The sequence below is a fragment of the Onthophagus taurus genome, chromosome 1 (genome assembly GCF_036711975.1).
Source record: "Onthophagus taurus isolate NC chromosome 1, IU_Otau_3.0, whole genome shotgun sequence".
NCBI lineage: Eukaryota > Metazoa > Arthropoda > Insecta > Coleoptera > Scarabaeidae > Onthophagus > Onthophagus taurus.
The window spans coordinates 18705233-18730651 of NC_091966.1; the positions used below are offsets into that span (position 1 = coordinate 18705233).

The 25419-nt window shown below is 33.3% G+C and overlaps 3 protein-coding genes across 4 annotated transcripts; 1 reads left to right on the forward strand and 2 right to left on the reverse strand.

Moving 5' to 3' along the window:
* Positions 1-1208: 1208 nt before the first annotated feature.
* Positions 1209-8044, reverse strand: LOC111422792 (piggyBac transposable element-derived protein 4-like). 2 transcript variants are annotated; one of them, XM_023056031.2, is made up of 2 exons: positions 7959-8044; positions 1209-3083 (listed from the first exon to the last, which is right to left on the reverse strand). In XM_023056031.2, the coding sequence occupies exons 1-2, from the start codon at positions 7982-7984 to the stop codon at positions 1298-1300; spliced, it is 1812 nt and encodes a 603-aa protein (XP_022911799.2). In that variant the 5' UTR covers positions 7985-8044; the 3' UTR covers positions 1209-1297. The 2 variants fall into 2 exon arrangements, with proteins under 2 accessions (XP_022911799.2, XP_071054104.1); XM_071198003.1 differs by having other exon boundaries at positions 7472-8011.
* A 110-nt stretch (positions 8045-8154) lies between these two features.
* LOC111422829 (deformed epidermal autoregulatory factor 1) lies at positions 8155-17098 on the forward strand. Its single transcript, XM_023056076.2, has 3 exons — positions 8155-8431; positions 15573-16393; positions 16449-17098. Exons 1-3 carry the CDS (start codon positions 8155-8157, stop codon positions 16632-16634), a joined length of 1284 nt encoding a protein of 427 aa, XP_022911844.1. The 3' UTR covers positions 16635-17098.
* A 5301-nt stretch (positions 17099-22399) lies between these two features.
* On the reverse strand, positions 22400-23908 carry LOC111422778 (chitin deacetylase 7-like). Its single transcript, XM_023056007.2, has 5 exons — positions 23683-23908; positions 23250-23592; positions 22952-23186; positions 22719-22899; positions 22400-22665 (listed from the first exon to the last, which is right to left on the reverse strand). The coding sequence occupies exons 1-5, from the start codon at positions 23860-23862 to the stop codon at positions 22453-22455; spliced, it is 1152 nt and encodes a 383-aa protein (XP_022911775.2). The 5' UTR covers positions 23863-23908; the 3' UTR covers positions 22400-22452.
* Positions 23909-25419: the final 1511 nt, after the last annotated feature.

The following is a 25419-nucleotide window of genomic DNA, read 5'->3' on the forward strand; positions in this document are numbered from 1 at the left end:
AATGGTATTAAGTTTGCGCAAATACCTATTTCAACACGACGCGACGTGATCAATGTTTCTTTTTTGTTTTCTGCAAAATCAAGTAAATGTTGTTTACGTCGTTTTGCCTTGACAAGGTCGATACGTAATTGGACCTCCTAAATAAAACTTGCTTGTTTTTTGATATGTTGTTTTTCAAAACAAATATGTTCCTCCATGATTTCAAGGACAAAATATATTATTTTTTAACAATTTTTATGCCATATGATGCGAGAGTGTAAATTCATGTAAATTCACAGCAAAAATTAAGAAAAATGAAATGACAGTTAAATTTATGGTACCGTGGACCCAGACTACTACCCTTAATAGGAGCCGCCCGTTTATTGCCGGTGGGGTAATAAATCAACCATGGGTGGTGGGCTTAATATTGAACTTATTTTAAAATGAACATATCTTTAATTTAATATTTTCAAATTGATGGCCTTCTCCGTTAATGTTCATTTCTAACCGGTATCTAAATGAATTTTGGATATTATCTCTTTGGTACCGTCGATTAACATTTTAATAAAATCTATTTGTTAAAAAGATTAAAAGATATGTTTGTTAAAATTATTTTAAAAAATAATAAAAGTAAGAAAAGTTTTAGAATTAAATTCCACATGAAATGAAGTAGTAATGTATTAAATCCGCCAAAAGGTTAAAAAAATCTGTGAAAATTTAGGGTACCATCACCCTTAATCTACCCTTTGAAATGTCTCAATTGAGTTCAATGAGCTACCAATTAATAGCCTTGGTACACTCATAACGTATACCAAATTTCGTTTTTCTAGCTTAACGTATTACGAAGATATTGAACTTTTAAAAATTTAAGAGCCAACTTTGAAGGCCTATAACTCCTCAGGTGTAAAACTTAGCATAGAGGTAAGTTACGTTAAATCATCTTAATTTATTGTCTTCTACATGTCCCTGCTCTGTGTCGGTTCTTCTGTGAATCACCTTAACTCTAGATCGTAACATATTAGCATGCAATTATGGGTGTTTACATTTTTCGTTAAAGTTAAAATAATTCAATAGATTGAATTGTTATGATACAATTTAGAAATTTACAACTATTTCAAACAAATTTCATTATTTTTAACGTTTCGGCAGGCGCGTCTATTTTTATTACACATAGGAAAATTTCTTCTTTTCGGGGAAATTTACATCCTATTTCAGAAAAACAAAAAGAATACAGAGAATACACGACACTTTATTGTTATATTTTGTGTTTACAATAAAAAAAAATAGAGTATAAAATAATGGACAACTAATAAATCAGTTATGAGTCAGAGCCCGAATGCACTTCGCAATTCGAGCAAATTATCATTGTTTTTGAATGTTTTTTACAGATGAATTGCTTACATTTACAGCATTTTTGTGTAGTATTTGTATTTGTACACAATTTACACCTCCCTCGTTTTCTAGATTCAGTTGGTTGTGTTTCGGACGTTCCGCAATCAGTGTCCATGTACGACATTTGCAAAAACGCGCGAATATCCTTTGGCAGCGTAATTATTTGAGCTCTCATAATCAGTTGCTCTTTCATTAAAGCAATTGCTAAATTACTTAAGAAAATTCTTCGTGGACACTGATTTCCCGCAGAATGTTTCGTGAAATACAATATTTGCGAGTTTATTCCCGCTATATTTAGGAGCGTAAAAAACAGGGCTAATGGCCATCGTCTAGTGACCCTCGAAATAGAGTAGGCAGCGCACATCTTATCAACCGTATCTACTGCTCCTTTTGTTTGGTTATAACTTAAAATTATTTTGGGTTTATGTGATTCTTCGTCAACTTCCGGTAAGTCGTGCATCGTTGATAATAATATAACGGCTTTGTTTTTTCTTGGGACATAAGACACTAATATAGTGTCTTGTTGAAAGCCAAATAAAGACGATTGAGGCTGACGATTTTTATTTGGCAAAAATTCCGTAGGAATTTCACGTTTATTTTTACGTAATGTTCCGATGAATGTAATTTTTTTTTCTAGAAGATATTTAGCTAACGTTAAGCTGCTGTACCAATTGTCCGTCGTTAGATTTCTACCAGAATTTTCAATTGGCGTTATTAAACGTTTTACAATGTCGATGGGTGAATTGGAAACTTTATAAATTCCATTTGGTTGTTGCCCACAATAAACCTCAAGGTTGCTTGTATAAAAAGATTTGGCATCGCACATGGCAAAAATTTGAATACCGTATTTAGCAGGTTTGCTTGGCATATATTGCACAAAACTACATCTACCTCTAAACGAGTGCAACATTTCGTCAATGGTTACGTATTCGCTGACGTTATAGCTGTTTTTACAATTACTGACAAAGGAATCAAGGATTGATCTGATTGGAGCCAACTTATCCGTTTTCTTCCTTTCATTCCTCGTTGATTTATCATCAAACTGAAGACTTCTTAACAGAAATAAGAATCGTTTGTAACCCATTACTGCTCGCAGAATTTGAATGCCCGTGCCATCACTATTCCACAGATCCATGACGTTTACATGAGATCCTTTCTTCGTACCAATCAAGAAAAGAGTTCCAAATAAAGCTAATACTTCGCAAACTGTTGTATTTTGGCAGTCTCGTTCCCTGGAATATGAAATCATATTACGTTTGGATTCGATGTATATGTTTGTACATCGGACAATATCGTTGATCATGTTTGGAGTAATAATTGCTTGAAATGCACTTATTTCGTCGGTAATGTTTCGTGTTTTTGTTGTAAGTCCAGGTAGAACTTTTTCGATGTTTTTACCCCTACCTTTCGAAGGTCGCTTAGTAGGATTTTTATACCATTTCAATGATTCGTCATCTTGTTGATTTACCTCAGACTTACTCGCCGATCTTGTATTTTCTACTTCTTCCGGTTTTCCTCTTCCTAGAAAAAAGTCACCAGAACTTATCTGTGCTTCCTCTGTTTCATCGGCGCTCTGCTCTGAGTAACTATCATGTTCACTTTGAACAATTTTTTCTTCTTCATCGGATATATCGCTGTCGTCGATACTTGACTTAGGTTCCTCTTTCAAAAAATCTAACAACCCATCTCTCAAATTATCATTCCCTGCCATTCTGAATAAAAATAGAGAGATCATTCAGGTAAAAATTAACTAAATAAATCATCCGTGCGACGATAGCAATAAACCTCCCAGCAACAAACTTTTACTCGTAATTTCCTATCTACTTTCTTAGCTGATATCTTCCTTATTGTTAGAGATAGCGAGAAACTAAATGCACCATTTGAAAACTTGTCTTTCAAGCTACCCTCCCAACCTACGCATCGTCTGCCATTGTCACAATCTCTTCTTGATCTCATCATTACGTTCTGTTCAGATAAAATTTTAACACATGATCAATTATCTGCTGAACAGATTTCTTGTCATGATCTGATTTATTGTGCTGTTCAAGTTCGGCAGCCTGTCTCTTGTCATCGCATGTTCACTTACCGTGATTTTATGTACATCGATTATGAACACCTCAAATCTGATGCGTTGTTAATTGATTGGCAGCCATTGTATTGTATGCGTGACATTGACGCAAAAGTTAGTTACTTTAATGACAAAATGACATGTTTGTATAATAAACATGCCCCGCTTAAGCAGAGAAAAGTAAGGCATTTCCGTGCCCCCTGACTAAATGATGGGATTAGAGACCTTATGTGTGAACGAAACACAGCTAAAATGCTTCTAGTAAAAGACTTCTACTAAAAAAGAAACGAGAATCTTTCAAACAGTTCTGCGAATCACTATCCAGTGAGTCATCATTAGGAATGATATGGAGAACCATAAGGCATTACGACAGAGCCATTAATGGCTCTGAAACCCAATCATCTACAGACTTCGCATGGACCCGGAATTTTATGTCTCACCTTTGTCCGGGGTATGTGCCTAATTTGGAAGATGTTGAAACCGGTATAGTTGAAGAGTCGGACATTAATATAGGCAAACCATTCAGCAGAACGGAATTAGAGTTAGCTCTGAAATTTAAACAGACAACATCCCCCGGTTGAGACGACGTCAGTTAAACAACATGTTAAACAACATTTCAGATAGTAGCAAAGACAACCTGCTGAAAACCTTTAATAACATCTTGAATGGAGGCAATGTTCCTGATATTTGGCATGAAATACAGGTACTTCCGATTCCCAAAAGGGGTAAAGACCCTAATTCAAGAGAGGGATACAGACCTATTTCCCTAATCAATTGTTCTAGGAAATTACTCGAAAGAATGGCACTAGCGCGTCTGGAGTGGTGGATGGAATCCCATTTGATGCTTGACGAAACGATGTTTGGATTTAGAAAGGGTAGGGGAGTGGCTCATTGCATTTTCACTGTGATTGGGTCCATCCAGAAGGCGTTTTATGAGGAAATATTATGGTCGGGGTCTTTATTGACATTTTGTCAGCTTATGATAATATAAATATCACCTTATTATTGAGAATGCTTAATCGAGATGGATTCTTGTCTGGTTGCTCTTCTGCGTCAGGTTTTAACCAGAAGTATATATCAGCTCAAACATGATCCCAGCAAGATAGGAGGTAGAACTTCATACAGGGGCTTGCCCCAGGGAAGCTCTCTCAGTCCGATACTATTTAACTACTACATCAGAGGTATTAGTATTATTAATGAGGTGCGTGAAATAAAAACTGTTGTGTTTGCAGACGATGTGGTTTTGTTGAAAGAGGGGGGTTGCATTGAATTGGCAGTTGAAATCATGAACGATGCATTGAATGCGACAGCGAGTTTTCTCGAAGAGCGTAATTTAAGTCTGGCACCTAGTGAGTCGAAGGCAATGTTTTTTAGCCCCAGGAGAACACCTGAGCTCATTCCTCCAATTAGGTTAAGGGGTGAAAATATCGCAACGACTGTGAACACGGTATACCTGGGTGTACATCTGAATGTGAGGTTGTCTTGGAAGGAGCATGTGCACTATATTGTAAATAGCTGTCAGAAGGCACTTAATTTGCTGAGGTCTCTTTCATCAACTAGATGGAGATGTGGTCCGATGGTTTCTACGTTACTCTATAAAGCACTTCTTCAGTCTAGACTGGAGTTTGTTACTTGGTTGATGTTGCTTGTCCCAGTTCCGGTGGTTAAGAAGTTAGCTGGCATTCAGCTCCAGGCAGCTAGGGTTGTTACTGGTGCAATTAGATCTACACCAACCAATGCGCTATTGGTTGAAGATGCCATTGGATTTAAGGTTGCGTCTGTTAATGGATAAATTTGTTGTGAAAAACCATATGCGTAGAACTGGTTCGGTAGGAAATTTAAGGGAAAATTTGAGCCAACTACATAAAGATGGCAGAGTGGCCGATAGTAGAGTGACACTGATTATAAAGAGATATGAAACCCTGCTACCAAGAATAGTAGATATGCGACGTACTAATATGTTGGACATGTTCAGAGTAAATGTTGATGTGTATGTTCATGTCCCCAAAGTGAGAACTGATTTAGTGTGTGCTAAACTCAGACAAGCATTGCCTGCAGTTAGCTTTAATTATAATGCTGTATTTGATCGGGAAGTTCAGGCGTCGTGGCCGGATGCAAAGTTTATTTTTACGGATGCTTCGGTGACAGGAGACCCAACCAGACGACTTCATTTTGGTGTATATGCGCCCGACTTGTAGTTGTCCCATTCGGGAAAACTATCGGACCATACTAATATATTTGTGGCAGAATTGTTTGCTGTATGGTGGGCAATGGACTATGTAAAGACAAACAGGATGTCACCAGTGGTGATATTCACAGATTCGTTGAGTGTGATCCGTGCATTGGAGGTGGCCATGGGAAGAAAGACGAAGGTACAGTATTTGGTGAACAAAGTTAAAGAACTTAGCTGGCAGTGTACTGTAGAAGAACTGAAGATTGAGTTGGCTTGGATTCCTGGCCATGTGGGAATTGTTGGGAATGAGAGGGCGGCGGGGGACACTGGTCCATGGTATTAGATACGCAAAGACGTTAGTGACATTGTCTACGAACTGAAGAGGGATGTATTGGATTTATGGCAGCAGGATTGGGATGATAGTAGCAGATTCAAGGGCAGAGCCTTATGGTTGATTAAGACGGATGTCAGAGAAGGGGCATGGCCTTCAGAATCTAAACACATGATATCTACAATTAATCGCATGAGAGTGGAACATGGCATGTTTCCTGCACATCTGTATAGGATTGGCATGGCGGATTCTCCAAACGCAGTTGCGGAGAATTTTGTGCTCTTAACTACATTATTTTGGCCTGTGAAACGTATGAGTTGTATAGAAGTAGAATGTTTGTTAAGTTGAAAAGGGAGGATATTTTTCCTCCATATAATGTTAGTTTACTTTTGGCGACCAATAACGCTAGAGTTTTGAGAATGCTTTTTTATTTTTTGTGCAACAGAGGAATTTTTGTTTGATTTTATTTTTTAATGCAATATGACTGTTCGGTAGATGTTCATCCTTTCGAGGGGGTTGACCCGGGGATGTAGATCTAACGCCGTTCGGTGGGTTATAGGCATAAGTACAAGTGGTTTAGTCGGTTAAGGTAGTAAGGATGGATCATTCCCCCCTTCTGGTAGTTCTTTTTATTTGAGTTGTTTTTGATCTTTGGAACTTTATCTCCCCACAGGGCTACCTAATTTGAAGATAAACTGATACAAAAAAATTGTGACTGGTGGTAAAAGGGCTATATAAGCCCAAGGTTTATATATTAAAGGTTGTCTAAGTATATATGCTGCAATACTTTGATTTAGTTTGTGGGCGAGGGGCAAGAGCAGAAGTGTTTCGTGACGTAAGCGATCACGAATTGCGCACGCAACCTCATGGCCATGTGGTGCTCCATGCATTTATTTAATTTGAATTGCTTGGCGGTATTATTTTCCACATGTGACGTAATGCGCAGTATGGTTGCGTACGAATCTAGACAACCTCTTATATATGAACCTTGATATAAGCCCAGATACCAAGTGGTTACCCCTGGTTTTAAGAAGAAGAAGAAGAAGATAACCTTATACAGTATGTTTACTCCACGGAACTTGACGTGTTACAAAAAAAGTGTAGGCATATTTGAAATCAGCAACCCAAACTTAACTAAAAACACTCAACTCATCAACTGTACAAAAATCTTGCAGCACAGATAAAATTTGTGATAAATTTTTTTTTAAATTCGGTTTGATAACAATTGCACAAGGGCTTGAAGTTTGGCAATTTTGAGCTATTTTAAGTACCTACAGGGCGGTATTCTTCATTTTTTATTGATCTTAACATCAACTTATCGGCAAAGGATTTAGATAGAGAAAGACTCAAGCTTTCAAATGGTGTATTTAGTTTTTTACTATCTCTAATAACAAGAAAGATATCAGCTGAGAAAGGAGATAGAAGATTAAAAAGTTTGGGTAAAAGTTTGTTGCTATTGTTGCACGGGTTTAAATTTTCAGCGTTAGTTTCGTGTTTTAAAAATAAAGATTTAAAAATATTAACCTACCTTAATTAATTAAGAATAACACGAACAGGCGCGTACGTGTATTTTGTACACAAAATCACTTTAATTTTTAAGCCTCTCAAAAAATTTTCAACCGTAGTGAACCGTAGCCCTCAAAAGACAGATTTACTCTAAAGGCTCTAAAGGGATACCTGCTAAAGAAAGGATTATTTATCCGGAAATGACGTCATTCTACCCCTTAAACACAATTGTGTGTACTTTGAACACAAGCGCGCCTGCCGCAGGTTAAATAAACCGATGTCTCAACTAAAAATAGTTTTTGGACAACCTTGGAAGCAACTTATTTGAAATAAATTCATAGAAATAATTTTGAAATAGTTTTGATAAAGCTACGTTTTAATAAACAATCCGTTTTTATTAATAACTTATTTTCTAATAAATTCCGATAATAAATAAAATACTTTCAAATGAATCGCATTGAGCGCCAATAAATTTTTTGAATTTAGCGCGGCGCATGCGCACATCTTACGTTACGCCGCCCTGGGTACCGGGCATTTCTGTAACCAATAGTGTATCCGGCCGCAGAGCGTTTACTGAAAACGTTGTTAGATCGGCGATATGTAAGTGATTTTAGTGTATTTGAAAAAATCTTTACGTCGAATTATCGTCGTATCGCGTGTTTCGTTGTCCGGGGGGTCCGGGGTATCCGGCGACGTTTGACCACCATGGAGAACTCAAACTCGGAAGGTGTCGTCCTACCGGACATTTCCGAAGCCGAACATCTTGCGAGCGAGCACGATGGTGGCGAAAATGGCGAGGAGATTACGGATTCAAAACATCGTGTTTCCGTGCAAACCGTACGACATGGATCTGTTCCGGTTACATTACCCGTTGGTTCGCTCATCACCAGCACATTTAACGTTATTACGCAGGATCAATTACCCCATTTTAAGCCCATGCTATGTGTAGATAATAATGGATATATTTCCACTGATGGTTCCAGTAAGTTTTATTATTGTTACAAAAATTTGTTTCATTTTTTAACATGATTATTTCGTAGTACTCAATTTTAGCTGTGATTGCCATTTCTTAACATTAATTTTCTTTGATCAAAAACTTACCTTATCTTTTATGTCAATCCCTGTAGAGGTTAACGGTTTTAAATTGTTTTTATACTCTGTTTATTAATAAAAATAGGTTAACTTTTAATAAGCTATTATTTAGCTTATTCATATACATTAATATCTGTCTAAACTGATTCTATAAATGGAAAAACAAAATCAATCAAATTAAGGTTATGTTTTTGTTTGTTTTTTTATTCTTTTTGTTGGCAGCTTTGATTTGAAACTTTTAATTCATCCCCTAAGTTTTTCTTTCCTTAAATTTTGTATAGTTAAACCGATTATCAGGATACTTTACATATTAGTACAATATTCTCACTATTTTATAAATAACCACCCTAGAAATTATGCTTTATGACCGATCTGTATTACATTTTTCAACAAATAAGTAAGATTTCACTACTGATTGATATCTATACTGTAAATGTTGAAAACACAATGTTATTTACATAATAATCCATATAATTATATACATAATAATAATAATACAATAATACCTTGGAGATTGGAGTTACCGGAAGCATCGGCGTTTTTGGTCAGTTGACAAATCGTTGACAGTGTGCTTTGAGGAATACCGAATTCAGCAGCAATTTCTTTTTTATTTTTTTCCCTTTTTTCTACCATCTTAATTAGCGATAGTTTTTCCGTAATCGTTAAGCACTTTAATTTTCGCTTATTACTAGCCATTTTAAGTACACTAGACACCACCTAGCAGCTTTAACATTTAGCGAATGTTACGGCTTTCCGTAGTTGTAAACAAGTGAATTCAGAGAACTGGATATATACAGGGACTTTACTGGATTCTTGCTGGTTCGAACTATAAAATCATCCAAATAAAAAAAAATTATTTACAGAACGGATTCGAATATTATATTCTTTGGTAAATTCGACTTATAGAAGTAAAAGTTGAAGAAATTCCATAGTAGTTCAGTTCGAGTTACAGAGAAATTCGAGTTGTTGAAATTCGACTTAGGCCCACTTTTACCACCTCTTGATAAATTTAACCGATAGATAATTAACATGGTTACAGCGGTTTTAAGCGCTCTCATTGGCTAAGAGCGCCAATTTATCTATCAGTTAAATTTATCAAGAGGTGGTAAAAGTGGGCCTTAGAGGATAGTTCGAGTTAGGGGAATTTCACTGTATTTATTATAGTAGTAGTGATAGTTCAATTAATGGTTGTATGAAGGAAGGTGAAGAACTGAATTATCTCTAATTAATTTGTTAAGTACAGGTGTCCCAAATTCCTTTTCTCCAAAACTAAATGAGATAGACTAAAAGTAACTTATGGTTATCACCATAGCAACATTAACCTTTAAATACATACAATAATTTTAGATAGAATTTACCAGTGAGAAGTTAGCCATAGATTCCACTAATAGATTTCTCTACAAAAAATTATTAAAAAAAAAATAATATGTAATCAATATTTATTAATTTGTTTTTCTGCGCAACCGGTTTCGAAAAAATTACTTTTCGTCTTCAGGCGCAACTAAAAACTATTAACTTCCTCGATCTAAACATCTCAAGGGATTCTATTAATAAATGTCTTAATTACAAAATTTATAGAAAACCTACCTCCACAGATGCAATAATTCCGAAAGAAAATCTTTCTGTCCGTTTAAATACAAATATGCTTCCTTCAATTTCCTATTTCTCAGAGCCTTAAAAATTCCTATGAATACAAAAGATTTCAATAATGAAATTCTCACCATTATAAATATCGGTTTAAATAACGGTTTCAAATTGGACGACTTACAACGAAGCTTTTATAAAATCCATAACAATTTAATCACTTCCAAACTGTATCCTCATAGAACAGCTCCAAACAAGTTCATTTCTAAAAATTTTTTTCAACCCCCACCCCGAAAAAGGGATGTTTTCGCCTTGATGGGCCTTCGAATTAAACCAAATTCTACCACATAATAGAACACAGTTCTGAGTATTTTTATCAATTTTCACACATTTGCTATCATTCCATTTTACCAGCAATATTTTGTTTTCGCTATCAAATCTTTGATCATAGGATTCTGGAGCTAACTTTTCTAGGTCTTTAGTTGGTCGCAACAGACATTTTACATTTTCTTATTTTCGCTGATAGTACCTGTTACAAAATAAGGCATGATTGCTATAAAAATTATAAAAATATAAACAACAGCTTTTTGGACTATATCAATTAGTTAGCAAAAGAAATAGAAATCTTCACCACAGAGTGCCCAGAGTTTGTAACCAAATCGTATTGGCTTACCCTTTATGAACTTTTAGTTAGTAGTGAGTGGTGATCGTAATATCTTACAATCATTTCATTTATGGACACATTTTCTTAAGAAATACAAAAATTTTGAAAACTTGCATTTACTATGTTTAACAACGGTCTAATCTTAAACTATTCGGCATTGTTCTGAAAATGTATGTAAGACTTGAAGATAGACATTTTTGCTCATAGCATGTTTCATAATAGGTTTTCCCAAATCGTCATCGTCTGACCAATAATCGCGCTCAGATGGTAATTGTGAGTACCCGCTAAATACAAAAAAAAGCCAATACAAATTTTGTTCTCATCTTTTGTGAACTGTGGTATAACCGGAAGTGCTAGAAATCTGAAAATATTTTAACCGAAAAGACCGCAATTGATAATAGTTAAGTTGAATTCTCAAGTTTTTATTTTGGCCAGAAACGTCTAATGACCGGTCTCGCTAAGACACCTGTATACGTACACAGTTTAACAACAAATTTTTTTTCTCGAAAACCGTGAAGGGTTACGATGTTTTGATGGTCGATTTAAATCGCTAAAGGCATCCTCTAAATTATCCTAAAATTTCATCCATTTCAGAAGTGCCCATCGGGATCAAATTCACCCCCAAAGTCCGCGCCGCGCTATATACGTATGGAATCTAACAACAAATTTCTTTTCTCGAAAACCGTTAAGGGTTACGGTGTTTTGATGGTCGATTTAAATCGCTAAAGGCATCCTCTAAATCATCCGAAAATTTTATCAATTTCAGAAGTGCCCATCAGCGTCAATTCACCCCTAAAGTCCCATCCGCGGTTTATAAGAATGATTTTTTTCTCGAAAACCGTTAGGGATTACGGTGTTTTGAAAATTGATAAAAATACTTAGACTGTGTTGTATTTGGTAGAATTTGGCTTAATTCGAAGGTGCCCATCAGGTTCCACTCTGATGGGCACATCCCTTCATCTACGTATCTGAAATTTAATTTATATTCGAGTGGTTTAGTTTGTATTGTAGATTCACACCGATCTTTCGATCTAAAGTATTTTCAAGATGGTTTTCGAGTTACTTTGATTTTAACTTTTTTTGGCAAATTTCACCATGCTCCTTAAAACCCCATTTTTCAACCAATAGTCATTCAAAAAAGCACTTCAGATGATATCAAATAGATCGTTATTTGTTGTATCAGAGTATCTTATGGCTGGTCAAAAATTGTATTATCGTTTCTCCATATTCAATGGCAGGAATGTCGAAAATTTTAAATGGAATGAGTCATATTTTTTTAACCTAGCAAAGAGAGAATTTAATTCTCTACAAATCATCTATAAACATGCCTATTCACACTATACCTATTCATTGTAGTTTCCCTGATGTTGGGAAATTTGTCAAAACATCGACGGAATGATAGAAATTGTTTGGTTTTTTTATTAGAACGCCATGGAATTTTGACAGTTTTTCGTTTATGTTTGTATTATTGTTGTCATTATATTAATATTTTACCGCATTTTACTGCATTTCCAAATGAAATTTAATTAAATAATTATATTTTAAAGTTGTATTTTTATTCAAACCTAATTTTTGTCATTAATTTTTGTTTTCATTGCTTCATTTATTTGTTCTTCTGTTTGTTATTTTTGGCAAATAAAAGATAATAATCTAAAAGATTATCAATCGTAGTTAATTATAAAAATAAATTAAACAAAAAACTGTCAAAATATTATGGCCTTCTAATAAAAATATAATCGATTTCCGGCATTTCCTGCATGTTTTGATAAATTTCTCACTATGATGAAAACTATAATAAATAGGTATAGGAATGTTTATAGATTATTTGCAAAATAAAGTATGGGGCGTACCATTTAAAATTTTCGACTTTCTTGCAATTGAATGCGAAAAAACAAAAAATATGCCAAAAAAAAATTAAAATCAAAATAATTCGAAAACGAAAAATGCTAGGTAACTTTTATCAAAGTCAACATTTTTTTTCACATATAATTAAAAGGTGCAATAAAAACTATAACATTCCATTTAAAATAACGAAAACTGTTTTGATAAATTTCCCAATATGAGGGAAACTACAATAAATAGGTATGGGAACGTTTATAGATAATTTGTAAAGAATTACATTACCTTTCTGATAGGCAAAAAAAATATGGGACGTTCCAGTTTCTTACTACCCTGTATATATTATATACAACAAATGTCAATCTATTGACAGCATCTCAAGAATAATCGTGACAATTTAGAGTTTTTTTGAATGAACGTTAGCTGACATTAGGCTTTTTTAGAGCACGGTGAAATTTGCCAAAAAAGCTTAAAAATAAAATAACTCGAAAACGAAAAACGCTAGGTACCAATAACTTTTATTGAAGTCAACATATTTTTTTTACGTACAATAAAGGTGCAATAAAAACTATAGCATTCCATTTAAAATACCGGTAGACATGTAGATATTTTTTTAAATGTCAAATAGACTTCTAAAGAAATTGATTTTTTAGTAATTTTTAGCAATCGTAGATAAAATGCTGTATATCACACGTGGGCTAGAGCATAATTACAGTACTCATGTGATTACACGACTCGGTCTATGACCTCGTCGTGCAATTCTCCACACTCGTACTGTAATTATGTTTCTAGCCCACTTGTAATATAAATAACTATTAGATCGAAAGTTTCGAATGAAGCCATGCAACCATAATTTCAAACCTCTACAGATAGTGGAACCTGAAACAGTTCTAACGTATCAGTTACGTGAGACACCGAGTATAATAAGGTTATAACATTTTGTAATAGAGCTAAAAAATACAGCATATTATCATTTTATTTTGAATGATAATTTCTCGGTATTAATACTAAATATTTTCGAAACTACTAAATTCTTCAAATCAATATTGATGGGGAAAATTGCACAGTTTTCGATGTTCTATCACATGCATGTAATAAAAAGTTTGCGATGAAGAGAAGGTTACTTTAGACTGCAGTGTCACCTTTATTTTTATACAATGAATAATAATATTTAAGAACTGAAGTTATTTATGTATTCAACATATCCATTTTCGAAACGATCGAAAAATACTCAAATATGTGTATTTTATGCACTTCTCATCGTTTAGGTCAAGGTCCTACCTTTCTATATATTAACTTCCATTCACTATATTCCTCTGTGAGCTTTTTCATTATGTATTCCATATCTTCATGGTCCTGTGCGGTTACTATTTATTCGCCGGCGATACATTATCTGTAGATGATGTTGTAGATTAGCGGAATACCCTTATTTTTGCATTTCATTTTCCACGACATTAGTGCTTTCTTTACATATATTTTGAACAAGATCGTTAATAGGCATTTGGATATTGTTTTCCATAACATGCTGCCATACGCTGTATTTAGGTCTATGAACACTAGGTTCTTGCTTATACGCTGCTTTCTTTCATTAGCTAGAAGACATTAAAGATGTGGTCTCTTGTTGATGTTTCAGCACAGAAGTTACTTTCGTTCGATATTGGTTTACTGTTAAGGCAGTTCTAAAATAGTGTCTCAAATTGTCGGTATAGTTTTATTGTTCCATATTTTATCAGGTCTGCTGGTTTGTTACCAGATCTCGGTGCTTTCGAAATTTCATGTATTTATATGCTTTCGATCTACGTTCTGTTAGGAACTGCTTAAAGTAGTCGAGTGTTATTTTTTTTGTCCCCCTATATATGTCTTTATTCTGCTGCATGTCTTCTCCCATGTTGGTGCCGTGCTTTATGCTCGTTTGATATTGATGCCAAGTATATTTTCTGTTTTTCTCTCTTGTGTCTTATTACATCTTCTATTTCTTCCTTCCACCCATATGGTTCTCTAATTTGTCGGGTTTCCTTGTATTCCAGAGCTCTTTATAAAGCGGTAGTGTTCTTCGTTCTTTTTATATTCTATTTTTTTCAATTTTTCATTTAATCTAACTTCATGCGGTTTTTATGTGGTTTCATCAATTAAGCTGTAGAAGTTAAATGTTCCTCTGGTCTCTCTCCCTTTTTTCCGTGCCTGTCCCTTTTAAATATTTTTTCGAAAATACTATATAGCTCTTTCTAATTGTAAGACGTTGTGACTCGAAAACAAATTTTTGTTATCGAAGTTCTTGATGTCTTTTTCTGAGGTTTTTATCTTCTTCATAATAGATACTCATCCTGAACATAAATAAACAATTATATCGACAAAATTATTTATTTTTTGCAACTAAGCTAATATATTAGAACTAAAAAATATTTTGTATGAAGAATGGCAAACTGACATTACATAAAGGAAAATTTGTTTTAATAAATGTTGAACAGAAACCTTTTATTAAAAATTATTCAAATTTTATAAAAGGTAATTAAAATATTTCAATAAGTCTCAAAATATCTCTTTTAATCAAAAATAATTGTAATAAAATACTAAAATGAACTTGTATTTTCAACTCAACAAGTTCTTAAAATTTTTCCTTAAATTTTTTCCTAAAAACGGCATTTTTCATACCATGATAGCAATCCATTGTGTTAACAATGTTGCTGAATTATCCAACCGATAAGAATATTTTTAAACAACGTTTTCAACCTTGACTTCTTTATCAAAAATTTGTTCAATAATTTTAATCTTAAAACCTCTAACAATAAATACAAAACGTTTCTACACATTGCCAATTATACGTCCTTTATTTAAACACACCATCATGTTACTGCCAAATCGTTAAATAAATAACTTAGTTGGTTATATTTAAAAACATATCCTCAAAAACCTCCTTACTTATTTCATTTTTTTCTATTTATAGGTGGTGAATTAAAAACTATTGTTATCCAACAAGAAGACGTTTCGGCAGCCACGTCTGTTTCAAATCCCGTTTCAGTTTCCGGTTCGGTCAGTTCATGGATTGAAGCGGCAAATCTTCCTGTTTTGCCGGTGAGATGTAAAAATACTTCTGCCGAATTACATAAAAGTAGATTTGGTTCTGGTGGTCGAGGAAGATGTATTAAATTAGGAAATACTTGGTATACTCCAAGTGAATTTGAAGCTCTCTGCGGAAGAGCATCAAGTAAAGATTGGAAACGAAGTATACGATTTGGAGGAAGAAGTCTTCAAACTTTAATAGACGAAGGTGTTATTCTTCCACACGCCACAAGTTGCACGTGTTCAGCGTGTTGTGATGACGAAACTGCAACAGGACCGGTACGGTTATTTACTCCATATAAAAGAAAAAGGAGGAAAGAAGGTGATGGTACGTATAAAAGAAGAGAACATAGCGGGGACGAAAGTGATGAAGGTGGTCAAGAAAGATCAAAACAAGAAGCTTGGCAAAATTTGGCAGAAGGATTAGATTCAAACGAGTACCCAATAGAAGAAAATTCAGATCCTGTGGTAACTTTAAAACGATTGGAAAATATTGCATTAAGTGTTTGTCGAATGATGAGCGAATTGAAGAAAGGAATTGAAGATGTTAAGGAAAATGTTAACAGGCAGAAGGAACGATTTCAACGTGAAAAAGATGTTGCAGTTGTTGCTGCTCGAGTTGAAGCTCAAGTTGCTGCTTTACAACCTGATAATAATGCAGATTCTACATTACAACCGTCCTTGGATAATGACCATGTTAAAAAAGTATTTTTCGTTTGCAAGAATTATAAATTTCTTTATTAATTTGATGTATTTTTAGTGCGCAAATTGTAATAGAGAGGCATTAGCTGAATGTTCTCTATGTAGAAGAACTCCATACTGTTCGACATTCTGCCAAAGAAAAGACTGGGGAGCGCACCAAGTTGAATGTGTTAGAAGTGTTCAACCAGAAAATAATAATCAACAATCAATAATGTTGATTGTTGAAAGCGCGGACCAACAGTGAAAACGTGTTAAAGGCGTAATTTAAAGGTAAAATTAAGAACGATAATATTTAATAAGATACAAACTCACTGTTAATTTTTTTTTACTTTTTCAATGACATAAAATTAATTTTTTAATACATAAAAGAAGGCAGCAAAGACATTAATTGGAATTTAAAAAGTAATTAAGTGACTACTTTACATTTTTCTTTTTATTATTTTATTCTTTTTATTTTAACAAAGTTATAACTCTCTTAGCATAATTTAGTATAGGATTGTTAAGCTTAAAAAAAATTATGATAATTATAAAGGTACTGTTTCTTTGGTATTGTCCTTGCTGGGATTTGTGATAAATTTTGTACCATCTGTACTTTCATATCTTTAAAAAATATTACTGAAACAATCGTTTTATTAATTAAATCCTCTTTTGTAAGCGTACTGTACAAAGTTACTCGATGTTTATTTAAATAAATATTTTCTGAAAAATGTTTATTGTTTACATAAACATTAATGAATCACCTTCCAAATTACATCATCTTCACATCATACCTCTTTTATATATTAAATTTGACATAAAATCATTTAATTACTTTAAATCCCAATACTATAAAGTTGAAATGTTTTTTACTTACTGCACATTTAGAATGAATTCAAGAAACCTTCACACTAGAATAAGGATGATACATTAAAGTATGAGAGGTTTCTTATCCTTTTTCATATATCAGTATGGGTTATGAATAAAGAAAATAAAAGTATTTGCCAAAAACAATGTAAATAAATGGAATTAAACTTTTAAAAATCGAGAGATCACCTAACAGTAATGTAAATGAAAGATAAAATATGTGGAAACCTAACCATTTGATTCGAGGCGATAAAAACATTGGACATTGGACAAGACAATAAAACAAAGAAAACTGTAAGTAGAAAATTTATAGGAAACTTATTGAGATGAATTAAATCAAACAACTTCAAGAATACCATGAAAGCCGCTGATTAGCTGAATAATCAAATGATTTGAAGAATTTAATTTTTTGATTAGAATTATTAAACGAAGTAGGTATGATTTGATAAGATACCTAATCATGAAGAACATGAAAAAAGTGATTCGTCAAAGGTATGTGTATTTTATATCCTTTATTACCTTGCCTAGGCTTGTATTTTTTGAGACCTTGCAATGAATCTATTTGGTTGTAGAATGTTACACCCAGAATTTAGTGTTCTCTATATCTACACTGATATTTTCGTGATATACAAATACTTTAATTACACTTTTTCACTTTTGAGGTGTTCTATTTGGTCCTTAAAATGTTATACCTTTCAGAAATACATACAGTCGCCTCAAATAACTTAACTTTTGTAGGCTATCGTTCTTTGATCTATGTAAAAGGTCCTAACCCACACATAAACGATATTTACTTAATGCATAAAGTAATCTCTGGCAGTTTTAAACTATACAAGTGAAAAAAGCACAGATATTTAAAGACTTACATCTAGAATTCAGGCTCATTTACAAAATATATAATTCAATGATAGAGTTCTTTTACTCATTTAAACCCAAATGCTTCTTCTTCGCCAAACCCTAAAATATCTAAAATATTGTTATAATATTTTAAATATTATAGAGATTCATGTTTAACTAAATGTAAGTATAAGTGGGATGTTATTACGCTAAGTATAATACAAAAGATGGCCTGAAAATAGGTTCACAAAGAGAAAGAACTCAAATGAATTAAAAAGTTATAAATTATACTTACTTATATTTTTGATTAAACGCTTTAAGCTTTTGCTACTCATATTGAATAGCACATAAAAAGAAACAAAAATTGATGAGATTTGATACTAAATACACAATATTAATATTTTTTAGAGTACTGTTCATAAAATACATAGATGGTAGTCTTAGGCCCGTTTTTACCACCTTTTGAAAAATTTATCCGATAGATAGATTGGCGCTCCTGGCCAATGAGAGCGCTTAAAACCGCTGTAACCATGGTAATTATCCCTAAGATAGTTTATCAGGAGGATGGTAAAAGTGGACCTAAGGCTCGTTACTACCATCTTCTGGTTAAGCTATCTAAGGGATTATTACCACGGTTACGGCTATTTCACACGCTCTGATTGGCTAGTAAATGGGTTTATCTATAAGATAAATTTAACTAAAAGATGGTAGTAATGGACCTTAGTGTAGTATTTTTCAATAATTGTAAATTTTCGAACTTTTTTTCAAGTTTAAAGTTCGTTAAATATAGAGAAAAGTGGAATAATGACATATACTAGGTCAGGCAGAGTCGTGGGTGAGACGGAGGATGACAGTGGAGCAATGAAGTTGGTCAACAAACCTTCTGACCAACTGACCAACAACCTTACTATGCAATACCTTATATAATCATATCTAAAGATCTATAGAAACATAGAGTTATCACTGTGAAGCCTGGTCTTCGAGAGGAAGATCCTGAGGAGGATTTAGATCCAATATATACACTCCGCGGCATAAAAAACGCATCACCTAAAATGATGACCAGTTTCAAATTGCAATAACTTTTGAACGTATTGCTCGATTTGAATTTTATTTGAATAGTCTACCCTTTGCCAATATTCTCTTCGCCTTCCCCATTTTGGCGCTCTTCAATTTCAGCAATGGTGAATAACGTTAATGCGTGTTTGCTTCCTACACTTTGAAACTTGCTATGGGGTGCGCCGACAAAAGAAATTAATTAACATAAAGAGCTTGTAGTCTCGTCTTCTGATCACTTCTGTTTTTTGTTCAAGTTTCTATTGTTGTTAACACCAAAGTTACAAGCTCTAAAAGATAATGCAGCTTGTTCGGCAGCGCCATCAGTAATTAAAATAAGTCATGGATGTCGATGAAATTTAATTAAACTGTGACAAGTAAATCAAACAAAATGTTAATAACGGATATTTTCTCCCCTCCCTTGAATGGTATAACTATCCTTCGAGGCATACCTCGAATCAGGTTTTGAATTTCACTTTGGGGAATCTGGTTACATTTTTCTTCTAGCGCTATTCGGAGATCATCTAGCGTTTGTATAGCACCACAACGGGCTCTAACTCGTCTCCCTAGCATGTCCCAAATGTGTTCACAAATATTTTATTCCGCTGATATGTTGGACTATGTTAGACAACCCTTTATTATATAGTCACCCTTTATTATTTGTTGCAGCTTATCATCTGCCACGGCTCATATGATATAATTCTGATAATTCTGAATTACAATAAGTGATAAATTTTTCTTTGTGCAGTTAACATCTGCAGATTACTAGGGTGTAGTCCACTACACCTGTATTCACGCAGAGTCTTGAGAGTTGAAGCTGTACACATTAAATATGCAAGATTTTGCAAAGTTGTACAGAGCTTTGGTTTCAAGTAACCACATAAGTGTATTTTGATTTAGATTCCTGTAGTTGCAAAGTTGACAATATGTCTTAGTGTCATGAATTTAAGAGAATACAGGTCATAATTCTGCAGACCATTATATCCTAATTTATGAAGAGTCCACAAGCTCTTCATAAATTAGAATATTGCACACTCCCAAAATGCTATAGATTCAAGCTTTTGCAGAGTTAAAGGTTAAAAGAGAGTGGCGAGAATGGTTAGAACACAATGGTAAACATAGATATTTTACAGAATTTATTACTTATTTATTCCTTGGATACCTACAATGATTTAAATAGTTTTGTATAAAATTACTTTTTATGACACAGGTGATAGTAGATGTTAGAGACCACGAGAACTTGTTTCAAGGAGTTTTCCGAAATATGTCATAAAACATATTATAATGCTTGTTCATGTAACAATGCAACTTAATTGATAATAATTGGCATCTCTGATATGCTCTGGTAGTTGTGGCTGTTCATAGGTACATATGTAATGATTTCCATAAATGCAATAACAGTCTCTTGACACTTTGAAACGTTGGAATGCCAGGTTGAATATCTATATATAGCAATAAATAAGTTTAATATGTAGGATTAGGATGAAGTAGTAATGAAGTAATAATTTTGGGAAACGGAGAATAAAAGTTTCATTCGAGACGGGACACATAAATTAAAAAAATCGAATTATTTGAACGTTAAATATACATATAATAAGAAGGAAATCTTCAAATCTGTGATCATTGACAAATTTGACGTTTCAGTAACATCAAACTTTGGGTTACTCTAACACGGATGCCAAAAGAAAACATTATGAAATGGCAGGAGCGTAAGAGCATCAGAGAGAGCATCTTTTGACAAAAATAATGCAACCAGGAGTTGTATTATATCTGTATTATCATCTGAGATTGGTACGATGTTCAATGGATGTTACAAACTATATAAAAAGACTTGCAAAATTATTTCATATTCATCTAATTTTACCTTTTTTGTGTATAGATGATTGTACACGATGATTGCATCGGTGTTAGAACACTAACAATAAGTCTAGGTAAACATTAATATGAAAAAAGCATTCCATGAAGACACATAAAAAAATGGGTGCAATATCTTCTGATTAAATTTTAAGTTTTTCGAAATTTTGGCCGTTGTTATGATCCAAACTATAACCTTTATCCCTTAAAGACTGATCAGATGAGTGTTCTTTATCGTAATTTCTCCACTTTTTTTTCAATTTCTCATAAAGCCATTTTCAGTAAACTTGTTTATTTAGCGTATGACATATATAACACACACAATAGAATAGTAGGTAAAAGTTACAAACAATATATAAAACTCTCAATAGGAAGTACAATCAAAATCTAAAATGTTATACCTAATTCGGCTAGCAAAGAGTTTCGGGTTTAGCATCAAAGAAGTCCCTTACAGCGTTAGGATAAGGATACCATATCACAATATGGTATCGCACTCCCTATTTGTAGAAGCTATTCTGTACGTATTCTGCAAATCCTTTTGGTTCTTGTTTAGGGAGGACTTATTGGTTTATTTTGATGGTGCTTTGGCGTTCCAGTCTTTTTCTCATTCAGAGTTGATGTAGTTGATGTCGGAATCTGAGACGATTCATATCATGATACGGTAGGTCCTCATGAATTAGCAGCAGTGAGTTGTCAGTTATTTTCTTGAACTCTGTTACGGGAGCATTCTTTCTTTGTAGGTTTGTGGCAGAATGCTGCTCGTACACCTTGGGTAACACTAAATAAACTAAAACAGTTGGCACTCAGATTAATGTTAGGATCTTCGGACTAAAGACACATGGAACCCATTCAAATACCAAACGGTCCTGATCAGGACCATATGTCAAAAAATCTAAGAAACACTCTCTGCATTTGCTAACTTAATATAAAAGCAATTAGCTATGCTAACTGTGAATATCTTTCAAAATTCCTTCGACAGAACGATATAGACGTGGCTGTCATTCAAGAGACCCACACAGATAGCAAGTAATAGCTCGGAGTTAGAGGTAAGATACCAGGATATGATATCTTAGGGACAACATATCATCGTTATTATGGCTGCGATACTTACATGCGCAACTTCATAAAGAATGCCCATTTAGTGTTGACTACTATACGTCATAATATACACACTATCAATAAATGGATTATTATTCTCTAAATAATCCATTTATGTAGGGATAGCTAGCGGGTTAAGTAAGTTTACTTACTGCCAATAGGTCAAATAGTCTCAAAGCATTTTATTGTAATGTTCTTATATTTGTGTTCTTATAAATGTTGAATGTTTTGTCCACGTTCCACTGTAAGTGTTGATCACTATTTCTACTTTCAATTAATTCTAATTTGTAAATTTTGATATTATTGTTTAATAAAACAAAAAAATAATTCTCCAAAATACTTTATTACATCCGAAACATCTTTTATCTAATAAACATCTATAAAATTCCTAATGGATTACCCAACCATGGATAAACATCAGGACAATCGCTACATTGCGTCATATATCTTACTTCTTCACCCTTATTTAAAGTGCATACGGTTGCCTCACAAGTCGGTTCGTATGTATTTGGGCAACTAGGCCATAAGTTTTTCAAGTCTTTGGTTGTTGTTGGATTTTGAACCCATTCAATACCTCTTTGAACGGTTACCTAAATATTTCAAATTAATCATCGTCAATTAATCGTGTGGTTAGTATGCTTACAATATAGACATCATTGAGAGTTCCTAAGTAATCCAAAAACTGTTTATACGCTTCAAAATTAACGGGATTTTTATCGAACCATGCAGCATGTATATAAAAACCGAATGGGGCTTTATTGGAGGTATAATGACGTTGGAAATTTGATTTCATTAATTCAAGAAGTTCTGGAGCATTATCAGGACTAAAAAAAATATTAAGAACTTCTTTTATAAAGCAAGTGGATGTTATCTTACGTAGCACAAGAATCGACCATAGCACAAACATTGCCATCACTTCCGGTCCAATCAACCATTGGTTGAACCCAAACACCTGGAAGTGAAACTGTTGGACATTTTCCAACTGGACAATCTTGATTTGAAAGATAATCCAAAGTGTAAGGGAATAAAGGTGGGTCTTGATATCGTAAAGTTGGCCAAGATGAATCGTATTTCAAGCCAAGATCTTTGATAGCTTGAAAACTAGTATCACCTACAAGTGCAAAAGAATAATTTAAATCTGACTTATTGTTAGCTGATTTACAAAAAGTCGTACCTGGTAATTGAAGGAACGGTACTCTCAATCCTTTAATATCTTCTTCAGGAATATCAGCAAATTTAGCTATAAGAGTCCTTTCACCACCAAATTCATCCTTGTAACCATCTAAAGACAAATCGTCCCAATAAGTAGTCATGGTTTCGTGACTAATAGAATGAAGAGCAATTTCGTGTCCGCGAGCATGTAATTCCTGGACTTTTGAGTAGTCAGTGTATTCATGTGAAATATAATAAGTTGCTCCAATGGAACAACCATCCGGATTTTTTCTATTGAAGAAAGCTTCTTCGTAATATTTAAAATTAACCGTATTCACAGCATCATCAAAAGTTAGAAGAACCAACTACAAAGAAAAAAAAAACAAAAATAACTATATGATAGCGTAATAAAATCACACTTTAGAATCGCAACATATAAAAAATATATTAAATACCTGGGGTATACTGTTAACATCTAAACCATTAGGGATTTCTGTTGATAGACACCTACAATTTGGTAAAACACAACTCTCAGCTTTACACGCTTGTGCAGTTTCGAAAGTAGTAAAATTTCTAACTGTACCGGCACAAACTGCGGCGATTAAAATAGTAAAAATTATAAATTGTCCGAACATTTTTTTACAATTTCTTTTACTTCATAACGATGATATCGACGATGTAGTAAGCCATTTTTAGATTTTCGTCTTATATATCGCCCTTAGACCGGAAAGATAAGGAATAATAAAAATTTCAAGTGATTGATGATTAAATGAAACACCTTGTTTTTTGATATTGATAGGATAGAACACATTGATAAATTGTATAAGTGTTTGATTAAATTCTATATTTTTCTAACTACTTTCCAAGGGTTAGTTACTTTAATGATGTAATCAATCTAGAAAAATAAACAACTTTTTATTATATATAAGATATATTTAATCTCAAATACTACAGTGAAAATGATGACGATTCGTGTAAACAGTTTTGATCTAAACCCATAAATGACTAAGATGATCATTTCTTGCATTTCAACCATTTTGTTTTGTAACTTTTCATTGTAACGTCATAATTATAATTTATTTTATTTTAACATGTTAAATTGTAATTTTTACATTTTTAAACTTAAGCTTTACATTTACTTTTGTGGTTTACAGTAACAATTTATATTTGATGTGCCAAAACATTTACGCTTCTGAAGATGACCTGTAAGATCGAAACAGGTAAAGCGGATTTGTATTAACAATAAAACCAGTACAAAATAAAATTTTAATCATTGATATATTTAAATCAAATTTAAATTTTCCAACTGATTCTAAAAACCTGATTCAGAAGAAATTTTTGATTAGACTATTAGACGCATCGTTTTCGAGATATTTCCAAAAAGATACAACCTCCATTGTTTTCATTAGTCGTAGATGCCTATGGAAACAAATTGTAAGTAAAGACAACCTGATGGAAAAAACATTTCTAAATATCGAAACACATTTACGTGAAACAGGAAATTGAAGACAGAAGTATGTAAATAACGGGAATCAGACCCAAGTAGAAGAAAACATTTTGGATTTTGTGGCAGACCGAAGTACTGCTAGTACTGTTGACAGCAACAGTTTCAACATTTCAGAATATCCAAAGGTACATTTTGGCATGTTCTACATGAACAGCAATTGTATTCATACCATTTGTCGACAGTACAAGAATTAAAAAATGCCACACTATGATGGAAAAATGTATTATTGATGCAGCGTTTTTAGAAGAAAGTACTTTTTACAGATAACTATTATCTATACACTCTTTACCAAATTTTATCTTTCGAAGACAAATCATATTGAAAATATTTAAGAAAATGCTTAAAATTTTTTAAACTTTGATGGCCTGTATCGAACCATTTATGGGTTTAGACCAAAAATGTTTACACGAATCGTCATCATTTTAACTCATTAATATTTGTGATTAACATTATGCCACGACTTACAGAAACACCAGGTATATAGTTGTAATAACTAAATTCTGGGCATAAAATCTACGACTTTTCTTAGATTCGTATTTAACGTTTTTTTTAAATATTTCTATTAAAACAAAAACGAAATTTAACATTTAATTCATTACTAAATATGTTCCAATATTATCGCAAAAAAAATTAAGTTCATTAATAATCTATCAAAAAAATTATTGTCATTGAACAAGATCTTGTT

What these genes read in the sequence shown, in the direction of transcription:
- LOC111422792 (XM_023056031.2), bottom strand. Translation starts at nt 7,984, where the DNA reads ATGCCCGGTACCCAGGGCGGCGTAAC. An exon ending in GGTACCCAGGGCGGCGTAAC is followed by an intron (nt 3,084 to 7,958) that starts GTAAGATGTGCG and finishes ATTTTTATTCAG; the next exon opens with AATGGCAGGGAATGATAATT.
- LOC111422778 (XM_023056007.2), bottom strand. Translation starts at nt 23,862, where the DNA reads ATGTTCGGACAATTTATAATTTTTACTATTTTAATCGCCGCAGTTTGT. An exon ending in ATGTTAACAGTATACCCCAG is followed by an intron (nt 23,593 to 23,682) that starts GTATTTAATATA and finishes TTTTCTTTGTAG; the next exon opens with TTGGTTCTTCTAACTTTTGA. An exon ending in CTCTCAATGATGTCTATATT is followed by an intron (nt 22,666 to 22,718) that starts GTAAGCATACTA and finishes TGAAATATTTAG; the next exon opens with GTAACCGTTCAAAGAGGTAT.
- LOC111422829 (XM_023056076.2), top strand. Translation starts at nt 8,155, where the DNA reads ATGGAGAACTCAAACTCGGAAGGTGTCGTCCTACCGGACATTTCCGAA. An exon ending in TATTTCCACTGATGGTTCCA is followed by an intron (nt 8,432 to 15,572) that starts GTAAGTTTTATT and finishes TTCTATTTATAG; the next exon opens with GTGGTGAATTAAAAACTATT. An exon ending in ATAATGACCATGTTAAAAAA is followed by an intron (nt 16,394 to 16,448) that starts GTATTTTTCGTT and finishes ATGTATTTTTAG; the next exon opens with TGCGCAAATTGTAATAGAGA.